General features: G+C 37.7%; 2 protein-coding genes across 2 annotated transcripts in view; one reads left to right on the top strand and one right to left on the bottom strand.

Moving 5' to 3' along the window:
* The window catches only part of LOC134667801 (uncharacterized), a 183713-nt gene that overhangs the window by 113496 nt on the left and 48735 nt on the right, over positions 1-21482 (top strand). The window lies entirely within an intron of this gene.
* On the bottom strand, positions 12362-16076 carry LOC134667531 (uncharacterized). Its single transcript, XM_063524952.1, has 2 exons — positions 15953-16076; positions 12362-13175 (listed from the first exon to the last, which is right to left on the bottom strand). The coding sequence occupies exons 1-2, from the start codon at positions 15959-15961 to the stop codon at positions 12513-12515; spliced, it is 672 nt and encodes a 223-aa protein (XP_063381022.1). The 5' UTR covers positions 15962-16076; the 3' UTR covers positions 12362-12512.

Below are 21482 nucleotides of genomic sequence, written 5' to 3'. Positions count from 1 at the left end.
CAACAATTCAAACATTCCCAGTGTGCTGTTGGGATCCTGAGTGACAGTTTACTCGTACATTTATTTGATTTATTCAGGTCCTTGGTAAAATGGTACATTGATTGTTAAAATTCAAAGTAAATACCTACATCAAAATTCAAAGTTCAAGCATACTTTATTCATGTTAGCCTAGTAACAAGCACTTATAAATAGTATGTTAGTATTACATCTTTAATAATCAACAACAACAATTTAACAAACGTTGCTATTTTGAAGTATAGGTATCCAAAATGTGGTTAGATTTAAACAAATTCCCCATTATATTAATCTTTAATAAAAAAATGTTATATATTCAGGTATCAACCCATTACATTATAATTACTTGCCAAATATTAATTTAAAAAAAAGCCTAACAACGCAGTACGAGTAATTACTCCTAGGTCAGTTGTTTTGGCCATTATTTGTTTAGGTACCTAATTCTTTAATTAAAACGCAATATTCTTCATGAACTGTGGAATGAGTTCCATTTATTTTATAAAACCAATCATTAAAAATTAAATGTGATATAAAATGTCACGAATGTAATCCTGGCACGGTCGCCGTGTGAGGTGGACGTTGAAAGGATACTACTTGCTTGGATTATAGATCTAAATTGTCTGAAATAACATAAGTTACAGGCTTAGGTTACAGGTTATATATAGTAGAGCGATGTAAACGTGTGAGAGTAAGCGCACTAACTTTTATTGCCAATCGCTAATAATACTCGTAACTGGGTGCGTAGCCAACATGCCAAACCCTTAAGCTCCGTAGCAAACGAAACGCAGTATCACTGTCGTACTAATATGGAAGAGTGAAAGAGAGACACAAAGCGTTTCGTTATTGTAGCGCAAACGATTGTCACCTTGGCTAGGCACCCTGTTTTGAAAAATGCGCTGACAAAAGTTAGTTTAAAATGTGATTATTACGTATTTAATTATGCGCAAAACTATTATTCCACATGAAATCCAACATTCAAATTAAATTATGTATTAACAATTAGGCATACCAGTCATTACACAGTTGCTAAATAGTTAATACAGCTCGCGGTGAAATAATTCATATTAACACGTGATGATTTTATTATAATAGTTGGACTGAGCAAAGAGAATATAGGTACCTACTGTTTAGCTTTGGGAAAAATATGATACGTTGTTAATTGTTTTTGGGATATATTTACATGAGAAATTTATTAAAAGCGTGTGTTTTTTTTTATATTTCGAGCTTTTTACATAGACAATTGGAAATACCGTTTTCTTTTTTCGCAGATATACAAGCTAATTATTGTTTGGTTGCCTACTGTAATACATTGTTACTTGTAACTTGTTATTTGATTACTATTTCAGTATAGTAATGTAGATAAATAAGGGCCACTTGCACCACTCTACTAATCCAGGGTTAACCGGAGATGGAGTTGCCATGGTAACCAGTACAATTTGACATTAGGTTAACGGTTTAACCGCTTAACCTCGGGTTTGTGGGTTGTTGCAAGTGGGCCTAAGTTTAGTAAGCTTAGAATGTTCACTATTTTCTCATAAAAGGAAAAAAATGACGATTTTTTCCTTTAAGCTAGCGGTCGGCAACAACCGGCCCGCGAGCCTTCCTGACTATTTTTTATGTAATATTGACAAACGACAATGTCTAATAAAGTCATAAATATTAACAAAATGCGGCTCGCGTCAACTTCGGTAACTACTATTTGGCCCTTGGCTGGTAAAAGGTTGCCGACCGCTGCTTTAAGCAATCACTGTAAGAAATACCATTTCTTGATATTTTCGGTAAGACAGCAAAACATTACAACACAGTTAAATAGACCAGAAAAGGGTTTAACATTATAAAAAAACCGGCCAAGTGCAAGTGTGGCCTTTTCTGGGGTTCCGTACAAAAGTCCGACTCACGCTTGACTGCATATTATAGGTAAAGAACTATTACGAGTTTTTTTTTCTAAATTTTAGACCTAGTAGTTTTGGAGACAAGGGGGGGGGGGATTTAAAATTATAAAAAAAACCATCTTTGGGTCACTAATTTATTACTTATCATACCATTAATTAATTACATTTACAACTAATTTACACATGTGTACCAATTTTCAACTTAATTGGTCCAGTAGTTTCCGAGAAAATAGGCTGTGACAGACGGACAGACAGACAGACGCACGAGTGATCCTATAGGGGTTCAGTTTTTTCCTTTTGAGGTACGGAACCCTAAAAAATATTTTATAGTCTCTAAGTGTACCTTTTGATTGCTAATTATAAGTGCGGAACCAATTATGCCCACAGCTGGGCGCCCGCAAACTTTGGGAACTTTACTGTTGTTTCATAACTTTAATGAATTTTTGCAAAATTAAACACAGAAAGATTCCTTGTTAGGTCGCTGTGACAGCGTACTGTTGGGTTGAGGTCATGAAACTCATGAAATATAAATTAATCATAATACATAGACATAGTTTGCAGGTCTCAACTTACAAATAACACTATTTTACATTATTCAATTATAAAAAAAAAATATTAAATCTATTTCCAAATTATTTATAATAAATTCCTTCTAAATCAGAACATTTTTGAGTAAGCCATTTTTTTTGTTTGTATACTGGCATTGCACAATCTGACAATAAATGATTACTTACTTACTTTAATTTATCTTTAAAGTTTGGAAGACTAAACTTGGAAGATAAAAGAGCGTACTTCCATCTTAAAGGGGGTCAACGCACTTGTCACGCACAATCGCTAACCATCATGCTATATCTTATCTTAATCGTCTGCTTGTTTGCTTCCAATGTCATAAAAAACGCATAAATAGGTATGTCAGTAAACCTATAAAATAACTTACAAGTTATCTCAAAAAAGTTTCTATTATAATACCAATTCCATGACTTTTCTTGGCACTCTTCCTTCGGCATCCGAATTATAATAAAGTGAAAATTGGGTGTATAAATATCTCGGAAGTTATTCGAGGTGTACTCCCGCGTTGGCATTGTTCCAGCTTCAGTTTAACTTGTTAAGCCAGTAAATATTGTATGTCTGATAAAGCTGATTTGATGGGAGAAACTTTCTTAATATGTAGTTCCGTGGAAAGTGTATTCTTTAGGGATTTATGGTATAGTTACGTTTTTGGCGCCCAACGTGGGGCTCTACTATAGAGTTTTTTTAATGGTGAAAGTTACGTTTCTGGCGCCCAACGTGGGGCTCTACTATAGGGTTTTTTTATTGTGTAAAGTTACGTCTGTGGCCCCCAGCGTGTAATATCAAATAGGTATCTTATTGCTATTATTGCTTCGATGAAAATTAATCTTAGGAAAAAGTATTTTTCTATGCTACACGAGACCAAAGTGATTCATCTGTTGAATCTGGGCGTAAAGGAAACTATGATGATCTACATGAAGAAGTATATTGTCGAGGAAATAGGCACTGATATAAATTTAGGCTATTCAGCAGAAGGGTCTAAACGAATGTGACAGCATCACGCACGCGAACAAAAGCTGTATATTTATTCAAATATTTAAACTTGTTCTACGTGCGTTTATGCAGTAACCTATAAACAAGATTCTATTAGTTTACAAAGACACTTTCCAACATCATCTTGAAACTTTTTGTGTAGGTAATTGTTTTCGATCAAATTTTCTTGGAAACGTTCGTATTTGTCATGCTACTTCAGTCAACCTTAGTACTTTTTGAAATAGCAAGAGTTCGTTCATACGTTTCCGAAAAAATACGATGTAAAATAATTATTCACTACATCTGTAATAAGTATGTTGTCAAGAAGTTATTTTTCTACATGATCAGATTATAAATACGTTCACAATTTTCGAATTATCGCTTAATTAATAAGTTATAACAACTTGCTACGTGTGACGTTCGGATTCAGACTGCACCAGAATTACTGCTGCAGTATTGCAGAGAGAAATCACCTCGGAAGACGTCAAACCTAGTACACATTTCTCGATAAATTGACATTTTGGCATTTCCGGCAGTGATGCAGCACGGTCGTCTCCAGCAGATAGCAGCGCAACAACAATGCCGCAAATGATAACATTATTAACATTCTTTACAAATTCTTGTTTACCTTTCCATAAATATTAATATAGGAAACCATAAATGTACTTCGAATAAAAACATCAATGATCTCTCATATGTGATCTTCAAATGAAAACGTTTCTTTCATATCTGCCTTTTACGTAGTCCCAATTCAAAGGGGAAGTACAGAAGAATATCTCCAAGTATATACCTAATAATGTTGTTATATAATATTGTCTGATATAGTCGTAAATGCCAGTTCTGCGCGGGTGGCTCAGGTATTGGCGTGACGCAAAATACAGACCTCAGCGTTTTTGATACTTATTGAACTAGGTACTTGTATTATTTGGTGCCAATAATTCCAAATACAATTTCAATTTATTTATTTAATAAAGATAATAATGATCTCAAAGGAGTATTTCGTTTACTCATAGTAAGTAAACAAATCATTATCGGAAGTAGGTATGTATGTAGTCGATGTCAAGGGCCACTTGCATCATTCAATAGCCCGGGGTTAATCGGTTAAACCTGGAGTTACCGTGGTTACCTATACAATTTGACACTGGGTTAACGCTTTGACCGGCTATCCCCGGTTTAGTGGGATGGTGAAAGTGGCGCTTAATGTGCTTATTTATTAACAGGACTTTTAGGAAACAATACAACAGAACAGAGAGAAACAGATAGAAACAGACAGAGAGACAGAACATAACAAAATTTTCAGGTTATTTCCTCAGCGTATCGCTCTTTACTGACACCAGGAAATGCGTTAGCCATTCCTCACAGGATCCGGCATAATAACCCAACAAACAATTAAGCGACACTTAGCACATATTTTATCACCTAAAGACATAGAACGGCTGTAGAATAGCTACATATTCTAAGCTTACAGGCTCTGGTGACATCAAGGTCTTTAAGAGGTCCATGTATAGCTTTAAGATCCACAGTAGCCGTTTTGGCCGCTATAATGCATCTTAAGCCGCTAGTGTTGTTACGTTTCAAACGTAACTGAGGCAATTTCTTTTTTTTTTAGTTCCATACTCACAGCGACATTGTAATAAGACAGGTACAGGATTGTTTTCAGCGCCATCTATCCGCACAGCGAGACATTTCAACGCTTAGTGGCGAGCTGTTGCTCTAGGAAACTTTATGGTTCTTATTTAGCATTAAATATTTTCTTTAATGGTTGAAATATTTAGGTTTAATTCTTCAAAAATATTGGTACTCGGTATCGTTGGTCTTTTAATATTATAATTTTCAAATATTGTTTGGGACATTGTTTGCAATGCCTGGCAAAATTCCTTGGCTCTGAGCGTAGGTTTTTGTTTGAAAAAGTGACAGGAGAGGAAATTGATTGTCGAACGCGATCAAGTCACTGAGATTTCCGCAGCCATGTGAAGAAGCTGGTGCAGATATTCTCTGGTCGCTTTGTACGGGAGCCATAGCATAGTGTTCTTAGTATGATAATAGCATAAGGTTATTTTCTGTACTGCCTTACTGTACTACTGTTTTGTGTAAAATATTGATATTATATTTAATTGTCTCGAGCTTAAACAATAGTTTCCTTTTCTCATCTTAGTTTTCACCTTTCTGTACGCTTTACAGCGTGCTGGCGCCCAATACTTTCTCATTCTCCCTGTTTAAAATTAATTCTAGTTATTAAATAGATTTTTAGGAATATCACAGACGTGTAGTGTGACAATAGAGCGTCAGACCCACGAACCCTGAGTACCACTGATAGTCCATAGCTCTTAAAACCCAAAACACCAATATAGCCTGTTACATTTGACACCCAACGTATGGGGCCACGCTTTATTTTATAAATATTGTTGTCACAGTCTGTGACAATCTCTCTTTACTATTTTTGAGCTCTGTAATGCACTGTGCACATCTTTCTTTTTATTTTTAAGACGCCACTATTTTCTCTGTTTGCTTGCCTACAATTATTTATACTTTGACCTTTTGACCTTTTACTATGTTATCTCTATTACCTTAAAAATATGTAATATTACTTTTACCTAAAACATGAAACTGTATTTTCTAAAACTTTGTATAAAAAACTCTCTAAAGATTTACTACTCTGTACTTAAAATTTATCTCAAGATTTAATAATAATACTACTCTGTATGTAAAATAGGTTTACATATGTATGCTTACTGTTGCTCAAAGATGCACTCATTTTTCTATGTAAAAAGAGACCACTATTAAGTAAAACTTTAAAAACATTATTTTTTCTCAAAATGCACCAAGCGCTAGGACTAAAAATTATTCTGCTTTTTTTTTCCTCAAACTTGTTGGTCGCTGGTCAATTTCAGGTCTGCGGATGTTGCTGGTGGTTCATACCTCTCAACGTTGTCTCGCAGCCATCTCTGGTTCTCTCGGCACAGGTCATCTCTTCTAGAAGGTCAAAGTTAGTTCGCTCTGTCTCGCTTTAAATATATTTATATTTATTTATTTATTGCTTTATAGGCCTGGTAATTTAGGGCTAAAGCGTTCTATTTTTATTACTTCTACTCACTGAAAGTGAAGCTACTTTCTATGTTCTAACATATGAACACTGTACCAAGCCTATCTGCTGGTACCTACTTATTTTGTAGATACTTAAATATATTTCTTAATTAAGGTAACTTAGTTCTTAAAGTAACTTTCATTACCGCCTTACTTACTTTTACTTGATACTCTTAAATCACTTACTTACTATAGTTAGGTCTAAGAAACTAAATTTTTCCTCTTACTTAGAAGTAATGTTTATGATGAGAAATGTTACTCATCTCTGTGTTCTAAAAATGAACATACTGTGCTGTTCATATTGACAGTACCTAGCTATTAGATATTATTATCTTACTTTACTTTATAGTGTAAACATATTTTCTTATTGCAAGCATGCAGATTTTGAACAGACGATTAGATATATGTTAGTTATAGATGTTACTACTATAGGTATTATCTTAAGAAACTTATCTTTTAATTTATGCAATGTTCAACAAAGGAATGTTGCACAGGTATTTCTATCGTTCTAAAATGAACGCTGTACTATTGCCTCTCTGCAAGGTACAAATACCTACTTTCTCTTGTAAATGTTATTTACTTTAAATATTTTTAGGTTAGAGTCACTGACACTGGATAACTTTGCTATCTAAATGTTCCATGAACATGGTTGTGAAATAAAACAACAAAGCAAGTTATTTAGATACATTATTATGACACTACATGCTTAAATAGTTTGGCACGGCGCCCACTGTTTAGAATATCCTGGATTTGACTTTAGTTCACATAACCTAATAAAGTGTCTTTGTTATGTTTGATTTTCAACATAACCCAATAAAGTGTTTTTGTTATGCTGGATTTCGCTTTGATTTCTTCTATGGCTGGTTACAGGCAATGAGGATACTGCTGGCTTATGACTTGCTTGCTTGCGGCTTGCTTGCTTGCTCGCTGTTGCTTATTGACATCGAGGTTTCGTTGTCAATGAGTCTTCTTGGATGTGACTTCGTCTTTAGATGCTTAGTGCGTCAGCTTATTCTGCATTTAAGGTTGGTCTAGTGCATCTAATAAAGTGATGAATCAGTGCTTTGTGAAGTGAAAATGGTGATTACAAGTGCAGTGATGTGTTATTCCATGTTCCCTTGAACATTGGATGAAGTTTCAATCCCATCTGGAGCGAAATTTTTTCATTATGCACTCGTAGATAACCTCTATTTTCAATTCCTTTGGCGCTTACGACCTTTTGGAATGGGAAGCCTATACGTCAAACTATGCGTTTCGTTTCACTTAAAACTTAATTGGATCTGTGTTCAAGTGTTAGTTCTTGTGTTCTATATTATGGAAATAATTTCATGGTGTGTTCCTACACATAGTGACACTAGAAAAGGGGAGACTGGGGCAATTTAGTGCCCATCTCTTTTAAAACTCTAATTTTTTATAATAACTTTAAACTTTAATTAGAAATTGAAGTTTTCTGGGTAGGTACGTTCTGTTTGTTGTGCACTGTTTCTCTCTCTATAAACAGTATATGGGAAATTGTTTTCACTTCTGTTGAGACAAATTCTTAAGGACTTATACTTACGTAACTTTATATTTTGATAAAATAGTTTAATCTGGATGCTTCTCTTTGTATCTCGGAAAGGGGACGGTAGTCTTCGGTGTGCTTCTGCACATTTGGTACAATAGGGGAGAGAGGGGTAAAATGTGTCACTGGTTTTGACACTTAGAATATTTTGTAGTTTCTTTTAATTAGGAATGCATATGACTGCTAACTCGTGGTCTACTTAATTTCATGCATTGGATTCTCGCTTGCGGTCCGTGCATGGGGAGTTCGTGTTCTTCTGCTGCACGCCTCCATGGAGTCGATAAGGTTGAAATTTTGTTTTCTTCTTGTCCGTACGCCACGTTCTGGTGTTTCTGCAGTCTACTCTTAGCTTTTAGTGGTTGTGGAGTAGGCAAAACTCGGACGTGCACCCCGCCTAGAATTATTCTTCGCTCGCTGCACCGCCGAGATTTACTCTCCCAATCTCTCACTAGTCGATAGTTTTCTTGCATGTTAGTTATAAACATAGTTTAACTTGATAGTTAGGATTGTGTAAACCTCATGGCATAGCCAATATAGTTAATTACATGTTAAAAAAAAATGTTTCACTAACATTAAACATTTTTTTTTTATCTAAGTTAGGTGGTAATGTTACGTTTCAAACGTAACTGAGGCAATTTCTTTTTTTTTTAGTTCCATACTCACAGCGACATTGTAATAAGACAGGTACAGGATTGTTTTCAGCGCCATCTATCCGCACAGCGAGACATTTCAACGCTTAGTGGCGAGCTGTTGCTCTAGGAAACTTTATGGTTCTTATTTAGCATTAAATATTTTCTTTAATGGTTGAAATATTTAGGTTTAATTCTTCAAAAATATTAGTACTCGGTATCGTTGGTCTTTTAATATTATAATTTTCAAATATTGTTTGGGACATTGTTTGCAATGCCTGGCAAAATTCCTTGGCTCTGAGCGTAGGTTTTTGTTTGAAAAAGTGACAGGAGAGGAAATTGATTGTCGAACGCGATCAAGTCACTGAGATTTCCGCAGCCATGTGAAGAAGCTGGTGCAGATATTCTCTGGTCGCTTTGTACGGGAGCCATCCCAGTAAAATATGGAAATACATCTTCACTTTTTGTAGCGAGGTAAGCCACAGCGCAAATCTTTATAGAAATATAGCCCGGTTTTTTTATAACGTTCGTCTTTACTGATTTTACATTTCTTTGTTACAGCAAACAGCACAATATGGCGTCCTACAGCAAATTCCTGTAGGGAATTCTTAAATAAATATTTTTTATAAATGTCAGCAGTGTAGCATCAATCGCTTCACTTGAAATCCGGGTAAGCATTTGCGATTTTATTGTAGGAAATGTAACCTTTTTTTCGTCCTTGCCCATGTGTGTCGGATGACCGCATGGCCAATTAGTAGGTTTTCCTGTAAATGCCAGAACGGTGTGTTAGTTTAGTAATTGTCCAGTTAATTTCAGTGGAGAATCAATCCTTTTTTTTTATATTGGGTTTCAATATGTGGTTTTTTTTTTTCCTTTAGCCTTTATGCCGGTCCCTACCCTGGGCTTTTTCTTCGGGCACGTGTCGGCGCTGGGCGTCGCTGAGGACCTTGGGCTGGAGCCTCGTGCTGCTCATCGCGACTGTCTGTGGCTTGTAGGTTTGGTCAGCCACCTGGACGCACGCCTCGACGGTTTCGACGTGTGTCATCGCGACTTGTGTGCTGCCCCCGTGAGCTATTGGAGCAACACGTGGCCACGGCTTCACCGGCTTCTGCTACGGACACGTGACTCAGGTGTGGTCAGATCTAATTTGTTATTAGCTCTTTCGAGCTCGTGATTCCTGTTGCGCATCGCGACGTTGGCGTGGTAGATAGGCGGTCACTTGGACACGTGGCTGACGGTTTCGGCACGTGTCACCACGGCTTTTGGCTGCCACCTATGCGCCTCTGGCGTGACACGTGATTTGGGTGTGCTACTAATCAATAGACTTTAATTAGCTTCACGCAATAGTGGCCTCTTAATAAACTTCAAGTGCTCAGTGCATAATTAGTGTATAGACATAATAAACTTTAACTGAGACTGCGTAACCAGTCCGATAGCATAGTGTTCTTAGTATAATAATAGCATAAGGTTATTTTCTGTACTGCCTTACTGTACTACTGTTTTGTGTAAAATATTGATATTATATTTAATTGTCTCGAGCTTAAACAATAGTTTCCTTTTCTCATCTTAGTTTTCACCTTTCTGTACGCTTTACAGCGTGCTGGCGCCCAATACTTTCTCATTCTCCCTGTTTAAAATTGATTCTAGTTATTAAATAGATTTTTAGGAATATCACAGACGTGTAGTGTGACAATAGAGCGTCAGACCCACGAACCCTGAGTACCACTGATAGTCCATAGCTCTTAAAACCCAAAACACCAATATGGCTATATTACAGTGTTATAGCTCAAAGTGAATTCTACCACCTTAATATCTATATGAGTAATAAGCAGCTGCAATTTTCACTTAAGGTTCTAAACAGGCGATAAAAAGTATTTTATAACTCCGTGTATCATAATCGCTACTTAACTCTCTTGTATCACTTACAGTCGAAAAGAGAAGTTATGAGTCACCATTATCGATCATGTAGTCGCAGACGAGCGTTATTCAATACCTTAGTACATCTTATACTGTTATTAGAGTATTACTTAGAACCTAAGCCTATAGCGCCATGTTAAGATGACCGATGAATCAATAAGCAAAACAAAAACTATTAATTAGAACGTAAATACTCCATAAAAATCGATACTTTTACTCAATATTGACCTAATGTTAATATTGTTATATTTAAAACCGGACGTCACGCATATTGAGTAATTTTTCGAAAATTAAATACGGTGGACCACAAATAAAAAAATATTATATTCAGATAAATATGCAAAGGATCAGAGGCCCTTTAAAATTTTGTTAGTAATACATATAGTTTTTGACAGTGTAATTAATTTCGCCATCATAAATCCGCAGATAACTCCTGCATCAGTGAACTAAAATAATTATTTGCTTTTAATTATCCGCCATTACATTTCACTTCAAGCTGTCATAGAGCAAGCTTACGAATAATAATACAAAATGGAAACATCTGCAACCAAAGCAGATAGGGCTAAGGAAAAATTGTGCAATTACCTTCTTGAGTGTTACAAATATTGACTTTAAATGCTAATATACCATCTAAAGCTGAAAGTATCATCTATATGGCCCTACACTACTACTCAAATAGTTAGTATTCGCTTTTTTGGCACCCTTTTAAATCCTAAGTACTTAATCAACGCTATTACAACACTATTTTAGCGCTCTTCTACTACAACAGTTTGTAGTCACCTATATGCAACCCATCTAGCTCCTAAAGAATTAATTAACACTATTGTAGCTCCACTATACCGCTCTTATGTCTCTTTTTTTATCCGCTAACCCTACTGTAGCACTGTTATAAATCTTATGGTGATAAAATTTGTGCCCAATCCGGGGTTAAAAAGGGGTTATAGCTGGCTATAACACCTATTTTTAGAGCACTAACCACACCTAAAGAGTAAATAGGCGCTTATATAAATCTCTTCTAACCCTTAAATTTAGCGCCTAATGTTAGTTGGGAAGCGTCGTGTCAGCGAATTTTAACACTGTTCCGCCATAATCTGTATTATACGAGGAATAAAACAGACGAACGATATTGCGGCGAAAATATTATTCGATCTAGTTCCGTGGAAAGTATTCTTTAGACGATTTATTACATAGGATTAGGTTGGTACTACTATTATGTAGAATTGCATATAAGGAAGTAAATTTATGTATTGGCGCCCAACGTGGGGCTCTGCTTTAGGACTTTTTTCATTCTGCATTATAAAAACAAATTATGGGACGTGAACCTTTTAAACGTACCTAACTGAAGATTTTAATTAATATTTCATCTGTCTGCCTGTTCAAATTGTTGAAAACTTTCGCAATTTCGTATTTTGCGAGTTCCTCAGAAACCGCATTTTTTACGATTGTGAAGGAGTTTGAGAACTATTTCAGCTTTAAGAACGAAATTAAATTTTGATGATTAGTACTAGGGCTTTATAAATTCATGATATTACGGTAAGAAAATAAAAATGTAATTTTAAGTAACTTTCTTTAATAAATATTACAGGCCAATTTTACACAGATCTATCTAGTCCCACAGTAAAGGCTTGCTTTGTGTATACTAGACGACGATATAATATACGAGTAATGGGTATTGATAGATATGAAATGGGAGGGCGCACAAGTGACACACAACGTAGCTGTTAGCGAACTGATTTATTTAACCCGTTACCTGGTTTATATCGCGGTGGGCGCAGCCACCATGCGTACTTACATCTACCTATGCATGCATACACAACAATCCCTTCCCCATAGTTCCTTACTCTAACTTAAAACTAGCACAGTCCAACCAACTTAGAAGTACTGTTTATAATCAAAACGCGGGCGAGCCCGCTTGAGCCGTGAGGACGCGGCCGGTGGGTCCGCGGACTCGGGAGGCGCGTCGTCCGCTGCGGCGGCGGCGGCGGCCGGCAGCGGCGGCGTGCGGCTGGCGGCGGTTGGCGGCGCAGGCGCAGGGGCCGGGCTTGCAGGCGCGGCCACAGACGGCGTGTCGAGGGGCCTCGCATGTTCCTCCTCCCCCATTGTTGGTTCCCCTTCGTTATTCAGGCCTGCAGGCTCGTGTGACGGGGATTGCCTAGTCATTGCCTCCGGTCCACCAGCTAATATGTTAGGCACCCCAGTAGATGGTACGGTGAGCTGTGGCCCGACATCAAAAATGGGCGGTACGTCAGGAGGTGAAGACTCGCTGAAGACTTCCGGTGTTTTGTTTGGCTCGGGGTGACTCACGGTTGTCGGTGTGACTCGGCCCTTATATTTAACAACTTGGTTAACATGTCTTTTCACTATTTTGTTTGTTTTATTGTCCTTTATAAGATAAAGCACACGACCTAAGTTTTTTACTATTGTTCCCAGGGTCCAAGTGAAATGATTTTTATTTGTAAAGTTTTTATATAAAACTAACTCGTCCGTAATGAATGGACATCTGTTTACTCCGCCGTAATATTTAATCTGCGAGCACTGTTTATTTTTAACAAAAGAATCGAGTACGGTGAGCGAGGTTGATGACCCTTGTGACGTAACACGCAGTAAATCTAATCGTGATCTTAATTGTCTACCGAATACCAGCTGGGCTGGTGATTTCCCGGTAGTAGTGTGTTTTGAATTTCGATAATGGAATAAATATTTCAGTAATTGGTTATTAACACTTTTACTTTTGGAGTTTGACAAGAGCGCGGCCTTTAGGCCCTTTTTTATAACTTTAACATACGACTCCGCCATACCATTACTGGACGGATGATACACCGGTGATGTTAAATGTTGTATGCCATTTAAAGCGCAAAATTCCTCGAAGTACTGACTAACAAAAGAAGTGCCATTATCGCTGACTATCGCACAAGGAATACCGTACCTAGACATGAAATCGTACAATTTATCAACCACGTTAATTGATGACGAATTTGTTTTCATATCGTAGCATTCTACCCATTTACTAAAGGCGTCGACTATGACTAAGTACCAGTGTTCGTTTATAGGCCCGAGAAAATCCAAGTGTATCCTTTGGAATACATGTGTTGGTATTTTCCATGGTGCGAGCGGAACGCGCGGAGGTGTTGGTCGCAACCGAGTACAAATCTCACAGGCCCCTATCAGGTTCTCAATGGCGGCATCAATGCCCGGGAACCAAACCCGCGAACGCGCCTCAGCTTTACTCTTCACAATGCCTAAATGTGAGTCGTGTAGCTCTGAAAGAACCTGACTTTGTAACGCCAAGGGAATAATGACCTTATGGCCTCTCATTAAAACCCCTTTTTCAACCGATAGCTGTAATCTACATTGATGGTAGGGTTTCATGTCGATATCATTAGTTTTGCGAGGCCAACCATTTTCAACGAAATAAACAACCTTTTTTAGAGTCGCATCATTACGCGTCTCCTGCTGCAACCGATCGATAGTAATTGGTAAACTACTGCCCTCTAAAACAAAATGTACATATGCAGCGGTGTCCTCCGCTCCCGCGCCCCCCTCGCGCGTCACCGGCTCGTCCGGCAACGACGCGCGAGATAAGAAATCGGCGCAGTTATTTGCACTACGTACATATTCTATAATGTAATTGTATGCAGATAAAAATATCGCATACCGTTGCAGCCTATTTGCTGTTATCTCCGGTATTCCTCGGTGCGGACCGAAAATAGATAACAGCGGTTGGTGATCTGTGCGCAAAATAAAAGGTTCCGCACGTGCATATAAATATTGATGATATTTTTTTATGCCGAAAATTAAACTTGTTGCTTCCTTTTGTATTTGTGCATATTTCTTTTCTGCGGCATTTAGAGTCCGAGAAGCAAAAGAAATGGGACGTTCGGACCCGTCTGGCTGAATTTGCGATAAAATCGCACCGAGACCTTGGGGTGACGCATCACAAGTCAAAATTAATTTAGCATCTGGATTATAATGCGCAAGGACTTGGTCTGATGCTAACCTGGTCTTAATCTCTGTGAATGCCTTTTCGTGCTCTGTTTTCCACTCCCACTTTACGTCCTTTTTTAAGAGGTCGTACAGTGGACTTAAGATGGCAGAAGCCCTTGGCACAAAGTTCCTATAATAATTGATCAACCCCAGGAATGACTGTAGTTGATTTATATTTTTAGGAACTGGTGCCTCGACTATTGCTTTGACTTTAGATTTAGATTTGCTTATACCATCTTTATTAATAACGTGGCCTAGGTACGTTATTTCATTCTGGAAAAAAGAGCACTTTTCCTTCTGAAGCGTCAGCCCCGCGTCTCTAAAACGCTGTAATACCTGGTGCAGGCGCGCGACGTGCTCCTCCCTACTCCGGCCCGTGATGAGTACGTCATCCAGGAAGCACAATACTCCCTCTAAATCGGCAAGAATATTATTTAGAGCACGTTGGAAGACCGCTGGGGCACTTGACAACCCGAAAATTAACCGCCTATATTTGAACAACCCCCGATTGGTATTAATACAGGTAATATTATCAGGGTCGTCAATTTCAAATTGATTATACGCCATGGACATATCCAGTTTTGTAAACTCAACCCCTCCGTATAATTTAGAGAAAAGTTCTTCGATAGTCGGCAGGGGATATTTCTCAATCAATAATTGTTTATTTATTGTTTGAGAGTAATCGGCACAGATCCTAACTGACCCGTCGCGTTTTAGCACTGGCACAATGGGCGACGCGTAGTCAGAATATTCGATCTGCTCGAGAATACCTAACCGTACTAAACGTTTAATTTCACTATCGACCTTATCCTTCAGAGCAAATGCCACGGGCCGGGCTTTGTAAAAAACTGGTTTGGCGTCGGGCTTAAGCGTTAATTTTATTTTATATTTTTTGAACCGACCTAGTTTATCCGAAAATAATTCTGGATAACGAGTCATTAAATCGCTGACATCGTCGGTTTCGGATTCCGTTTTCGAGCAATAGAGGATAGGCGCGAGCTCCAATTTGAATTTGGACACGAAGTTCCTCCCTAGGATAATCGGGCCCCCTTCAGGAATGACGTGTACATCGAGAATAATAGTCTTGCCCAAATACGCGACCGGCAATTTGACGAAACCCGTACTTATAATCGGAATACTATTATAACCGGTAAACCTCTTGTTACTAGGGAGTAACGGCACTTCTTTAAACAGAGACTCGTAAGTTTTTTGTGAAATGGCGGTAATGGCGGACCCCGTATCTATCTCACATTGTAACGATAACCCGTTAATAATTACTGTTTCGATCATGGGTTCACCCTTTACCGAACGGATATTAAAAAACTTACCATCATCATCCTCGCTCACCTCCTCTGACTCAACGTACTTCAGGTTACACATCTTACGTAAGTGACCCTTCTTTTTGCACTTTTTGCACTTGTAATTTACGTAACGACAGTTCTCCGTTTTATGACTACTTAGACCGCACACAGAACACTTATTCCCGCGACCCGCTGTAGTCTCGCCGATCTTTAACACGCTCTCAGCGCCGGGCACCGCCGCCGTCACGGTGGAAGCCAAGGTCGCGCTGGCTGCGGCGCGAGCGCACCGCACACTTTCAGCTATGTCAATTGCTTTCGCTAGGGTGAGTTCGCCAAGCTCCTTCGAAAACAATTTTTCGCGCTCTTTACCAGACTGCATGCCCATGATAAATCTGTCCAGAAGCGCCTCCTCAATGTTCTTGAACTGGCAATGCGCCGCAAGCCCGCGCAGTCGCGCGGCCCATTGCGCCGATGTTTCGCCTACCTTCTGCACCGCAGAATGGAAGTGATAACGCTCCGCAAATACGCAGCGCTTTGGAGTAAAATGCGCATCCAATAACAGTACCACTTCACTGTAACTTTTGTTTTCAAGAACACCGGGCAGTGCAAGGTTACTTGCTAATTGATAGGTGCTTTCGGTAAGTGCACTTAACAAGATGGCGCGCCTTCTTACACCCGCTTTGTCGCTTGCATCGTCGATGTTGTTTGCGATGAACCACTGTTCAAGCCTATTTTTGTAAGTAAGCCACTCTTGTTGTTGATGGTTAAAACTTGAAAATAAGCCGACCGAGTTCGAAGTTGCCATGATACACGGCAGTTAACACGCGAGGTAATTAACGAATCGTCGCCACTGATAGATATGAAATGGGAGGGCGCACAAGTGACACACAACGTAGCTGTTAGCGAACTGATTTATTTAACCCGTTACCTGGTTTATATCGCGGTGGGCGCAGCCACCATGCGTACTTACATCTACCTATGCATGCATACACAACAGGTATATATAATGATTTACCTACAATAGAAAACATCGATATCCTAGGAACAAATATTTTGACGAAATCACAAAAAAAAAAACCTTTTCCAGGATTCGAAACCGGAACCTCCTGCTACGTAGGCTGGGTCACTGCCGACTAAGCTAGGAGACCTTACCTTAGGTACAAGTCTCATTTTAGATAAGGGTCACGCAAAAGTGACCTCTATAAACCTATTTCGCCATAATGATAAAAATTATACCGATATCCAGTTATGAAAATAAGTAAAACTCGAACTTATCCAAATGAAATTAAACTTTATCAACTTAATTTCAAGATGTAATAACAAGTTCTAGATGGTTATTAAATAAGTTTATCTGAAGTTTCGTTTGATCTAGAACAGATTTAGACTCTAGATAGATGAATTGATAAAGCAATAAGAAAGTTGCAGATAATTCTAAAAATAGTTCTAGCCAATACTTGGTAACCCAGGCGGCAGATTGTGCTTAAATAATTTGACATGATTTTCATTTTATTTTGATAGGAACTTAAGCCAGTGTACGCCGCTGTACCAATCAGCGTCAGTACTCAGGAGTGGAGGAGGAGGATCGCATTTCGTGTAGACCAATCAGCGTTAGTGGAGCCAGGTCCCGCTCAGGACCTCAGGAGTCGTCTAACAGGCCAATTCAATTGGCTTGTTATGGCTTTGATACTATTTTGATAAGACCTTCAAGATCGCTAATATTTTAAATGTAAAATAAAGTAGTCGTGTGTGAGATGCGCGCCAATCACCAAAAAAATCGTCAAGGTCTTATCAAAACCAGTACGGATATGATGGTCGCTCTTTGTCTACGTGACAGCGTGATAAAACGGTGTCCGTCACTTTCTATCCCACGGTGGTAAAAAGTGACAGTTATTTTGTCATGTAGATAAACATGGATAAAGCCATCTATAATACACTGGCAGTTCGTAACTGTAACAAATTTTTAAATTTATAATCAATTTTTAGAGTCTAGACTTTCTTAATTTTAAAGGGATCCGGAGAAATATTCAATTATATTTAGTATCAATTTTAGTTACCTATTAATAGGCTCCTATTCATTTTACTTTACCATAAATGACAATGCCGACGTTGCCTTCATTTTATTCGAGAAATACATTTATTTCTTTAAACATCATTATATTTGACAGGTTAAAAGTGACAGTGAAATTGATATTATGGTAATAAGTTATATTAAAATAAAATTGTGATGGTTTGTCTATATAATTATTGTTTGGATACATGTTGTAGTGTTTATAGTTTGTTTCAGCACTTTATAAAATAATAAATAATATGTATGTACCCATATAAACACTTTATTTTAAATAAGACAGATTACAAACACAGTAAAAACAAAATACATACAATGTACAAAGGCGAACTTACGTCTATTATAGTAGTGGACAAGTGCTATTTATTGGATGCCCAGCAATATTTATTGGTATAACCACGGTATAACAGTGATTTCACAATTCACAACTAGAAATTAATTAATTTTTAACCTTTAAAAACAACGAATGTCGTGGAATAGAATATTCTACTTGTTTCTAAATTCCGAAATGCTGGCCTTAAAATGGAAACGGCATCAATTCCATGACAAACATTCCATTTGCGTTAACAATTTCGTTTAAGCTTACAAGTATCATTTCAATTCGAATTAATTATAAACCTACTATTCACGAAGTCACTTTTCCGCTAGTATAGTTACAATGTAAGGACAGTGAGCTGCAAAATTGCATGGAGATATTATGAAATAAACAAACAAAACAAAAAACAACAAATTTTGACGTTTCTAAATCCATAATCATTGGGCATTGTACATATAATTTTAGTTTTGATTTATTCCAATTTTATTTTATTGTATTTATTGCAGTTAATGCATGTTAGATATTAAGTAATGTAATGCCAATTAGCACGTAAGGTTTAGCTGTAAGTGCTAATTGAGTGAAGTGAATAAATGATTGATTGATTGATTGAATAAGTTTTGAAAATTCGCCATGCACTTGCGGCTGATGGTACCTGTTTTTACTATAAACCAATAAATTTAATAGGTAGAACAAAGGTGTATTAAGTCTCTTCTTTTTCTCGTTCCCTCATTAATGATGATGATGTATTTTTTTTAGTCTTCTTTTGTGCGGCCATAAGTCACGTGACCTGCATGGTGATCTCTTCATAGCCGTACGACCATTTAATTGCAGGTGCCTCCCTCGAGTACATCATGCGTTGGAGACCGCATAATAAGTATATCCAAAGAATCTAACTGCATTTGTTATGACATATTGTGGGACTGTAGTGCGACTTTTCTTTTTTACTTTGCTTTTGCTCTTTTTTTGTTTTTTATTTTGCTTTTGCTCTTTTATGATTTCATTTTAATTAAACAGTGTAATTATCTCACATATGTTTACATTAACATCTCAAAACTTTTTTGTAGTAGAACAATAATTACACTGCGAGACTGGCATCTTTTTACATGTAATGTTTTTGATGGGATTTCATTTTAATTAAACCGTGTAATTATATCACATTTATGTTTACATTTTTGACCTACGTAGTAATTGGTGATTGTAGGCTTGAATCCCTCCCCCCCCACAACTCACGTAATTAACAGACGTCCCACTTACACTGGCCCACCTCGAAACAGATAAACTTCGTGAACCTTCTAAATCTCTTCACCAACGCTTTTCTCATCAAATCGCAATTAAGCACTTTCTTAGAAGTTTCCGAATTAAACAGGAGTTTGTTTATTGATTTAGCTCTAAGATTTGTCTTCAAAAGGCCCTCAGAGTTTTGAAGGGGTTTATTCAACAATAAAAAGGATTTAGCAACCTGGTACTCGTTTTATAAGAGATACGTTGGACGTAATTCGTTATTTTGTAGAAGGTCTTTAGAAACCAAGATCTTTAGAAACCAAGATCTTTTAGGTACTTGCTTGTAATGACGTTATAAATAAAGGTCTGGTTAGAACAGCGAAATGCCGTACTCGCCATTGCGCGTCGTACTAACTAAAGTTTGTCCTTAACTTTGACAAAGACCCAAGTAAGTAATGGCATCATAGTCGCATACATCTTTGTCGCTCTAACTTTCTCTAATATGAAGAGAAATAACAGTTCTTTTTCATGCCATACTTGGTTTTATGAACGTACAGTGTGCGAGTAAGTCAGATGTATCACTCGCATTTATTCTATTTTCCTTTTTATGAGACAGAGGATTTTCTATACGGTTTTCTTGGAGAAATTCTCGGGTTCAAATATGCAGTTTTTATCTGTATGTGCGATGGTAAAGGATTTATTATATTTTTTGTGTGACTTCTATATTTCCTCAAACGTGGCTTCATAAAAAGACTTCACAGGAAGGATTTCATAATAGCATATAAAAAATGTGGAACCAAAAATAGGGGGTTCGCAACGTGTGCTACCTCTGGGGTTACCGGCATCCAAATGATGCGGTTACCGCTCCGTATGAATCGGGTGTATGCTTGTTTGCCCCCAACGCGGTATAAGTAAGTAAAACCGGCCAAGTGCTAGTCGGACTCGCGCACGAAGGGTTCCGTACATTACGCAAAAACGGCAAAAAGATCACGTTAGTTGTATGGGGACCCCACTTACATATTTATTTTATTTTGTTTTTAGTATTTGTAGCGGCAACAGAAGAACATCATTTGTGAAATTATCAAACTGTCTAGCTATCACGTTTCAGAGAGTTACAGCCTGATGACAGAAAGACAGACGGACGGACAGACGGACAGTGGAGACTTAGTAATAGGGTTCCGTTTTTACCCTTTGGGTACGGAACCCTAAAAAGCGTAGTATCTAAAATGAAATATTGGTGGAACTTTTATAAGTTATTCATAAAATATATCTGGTTTTCAGAAATCTGTTAAAAGGTCATGTAAATGGAAGCGCAAAAACCTATATTTTATCCGTAGAACTTGTGTTATTTCTTATTAGACACACTCAGATGGCAGGTTTCGCACATAAATCTGGGTTAGTGCCTGCCAAATAAAATAAGTTCTAGAATTTAGTGCGCAAACATGGCGCTGGATAAAAAACAGACTTTTAGGTGATTTATAATCGTTTCAAATGTAAAACAATTACAAAAAAACCGTTCAAGTGCGAGTCCGACTCACTCACCGAGGGTTCCGTACTTTTTAAGTATTTGTTGTTATAGCGGCAACAAAAATAAATATCACCTGTGAAAATTTCATCTAACTATCACGGTCCATGAGATGACAGACAGACGGACGAACAGACGAACAGTGGAGTCTTAGTAATATGGTACCGTTTTTACTCTTTGGGTACGGAACCCTAAAAATAACGACCTTAAAGCATGAAGAATTTCGTACATTGACATGCCGTTTCCTGTTTATAGCACGCGCATAATCATATGGCTGTCCTACTCGCCCAGTAGCATTGACTACCGGCGTGCGATAGAGATAGGAAAGGACGTGTCAATGTACAAAATTCTTCATTCATATCGTCCTCACTTTAATATTTTTAAAAAATGCGCGTATTAGTAGTTAGTGCTTACGCAATTTTTTCTTAAT

The sequence above is a fragment of the Cydia fagiglandana genome, chromosome 9 (genome assembly GCF_963556715.1).
Source record: "Cydia fagiglandana chromosome 9, ilCydFagi1.1, whole genome shotgun sequence".
Taxonomy (NCBI): Eukaryota; Metazoa; Arthropoda; class Insecta; order Lepidoptera; family Tortricidae; genus Cydia; species Cydia fagiglandana.
This window is presented reverse-complemented; position numbering and strand designations above follow the sequence as displayed.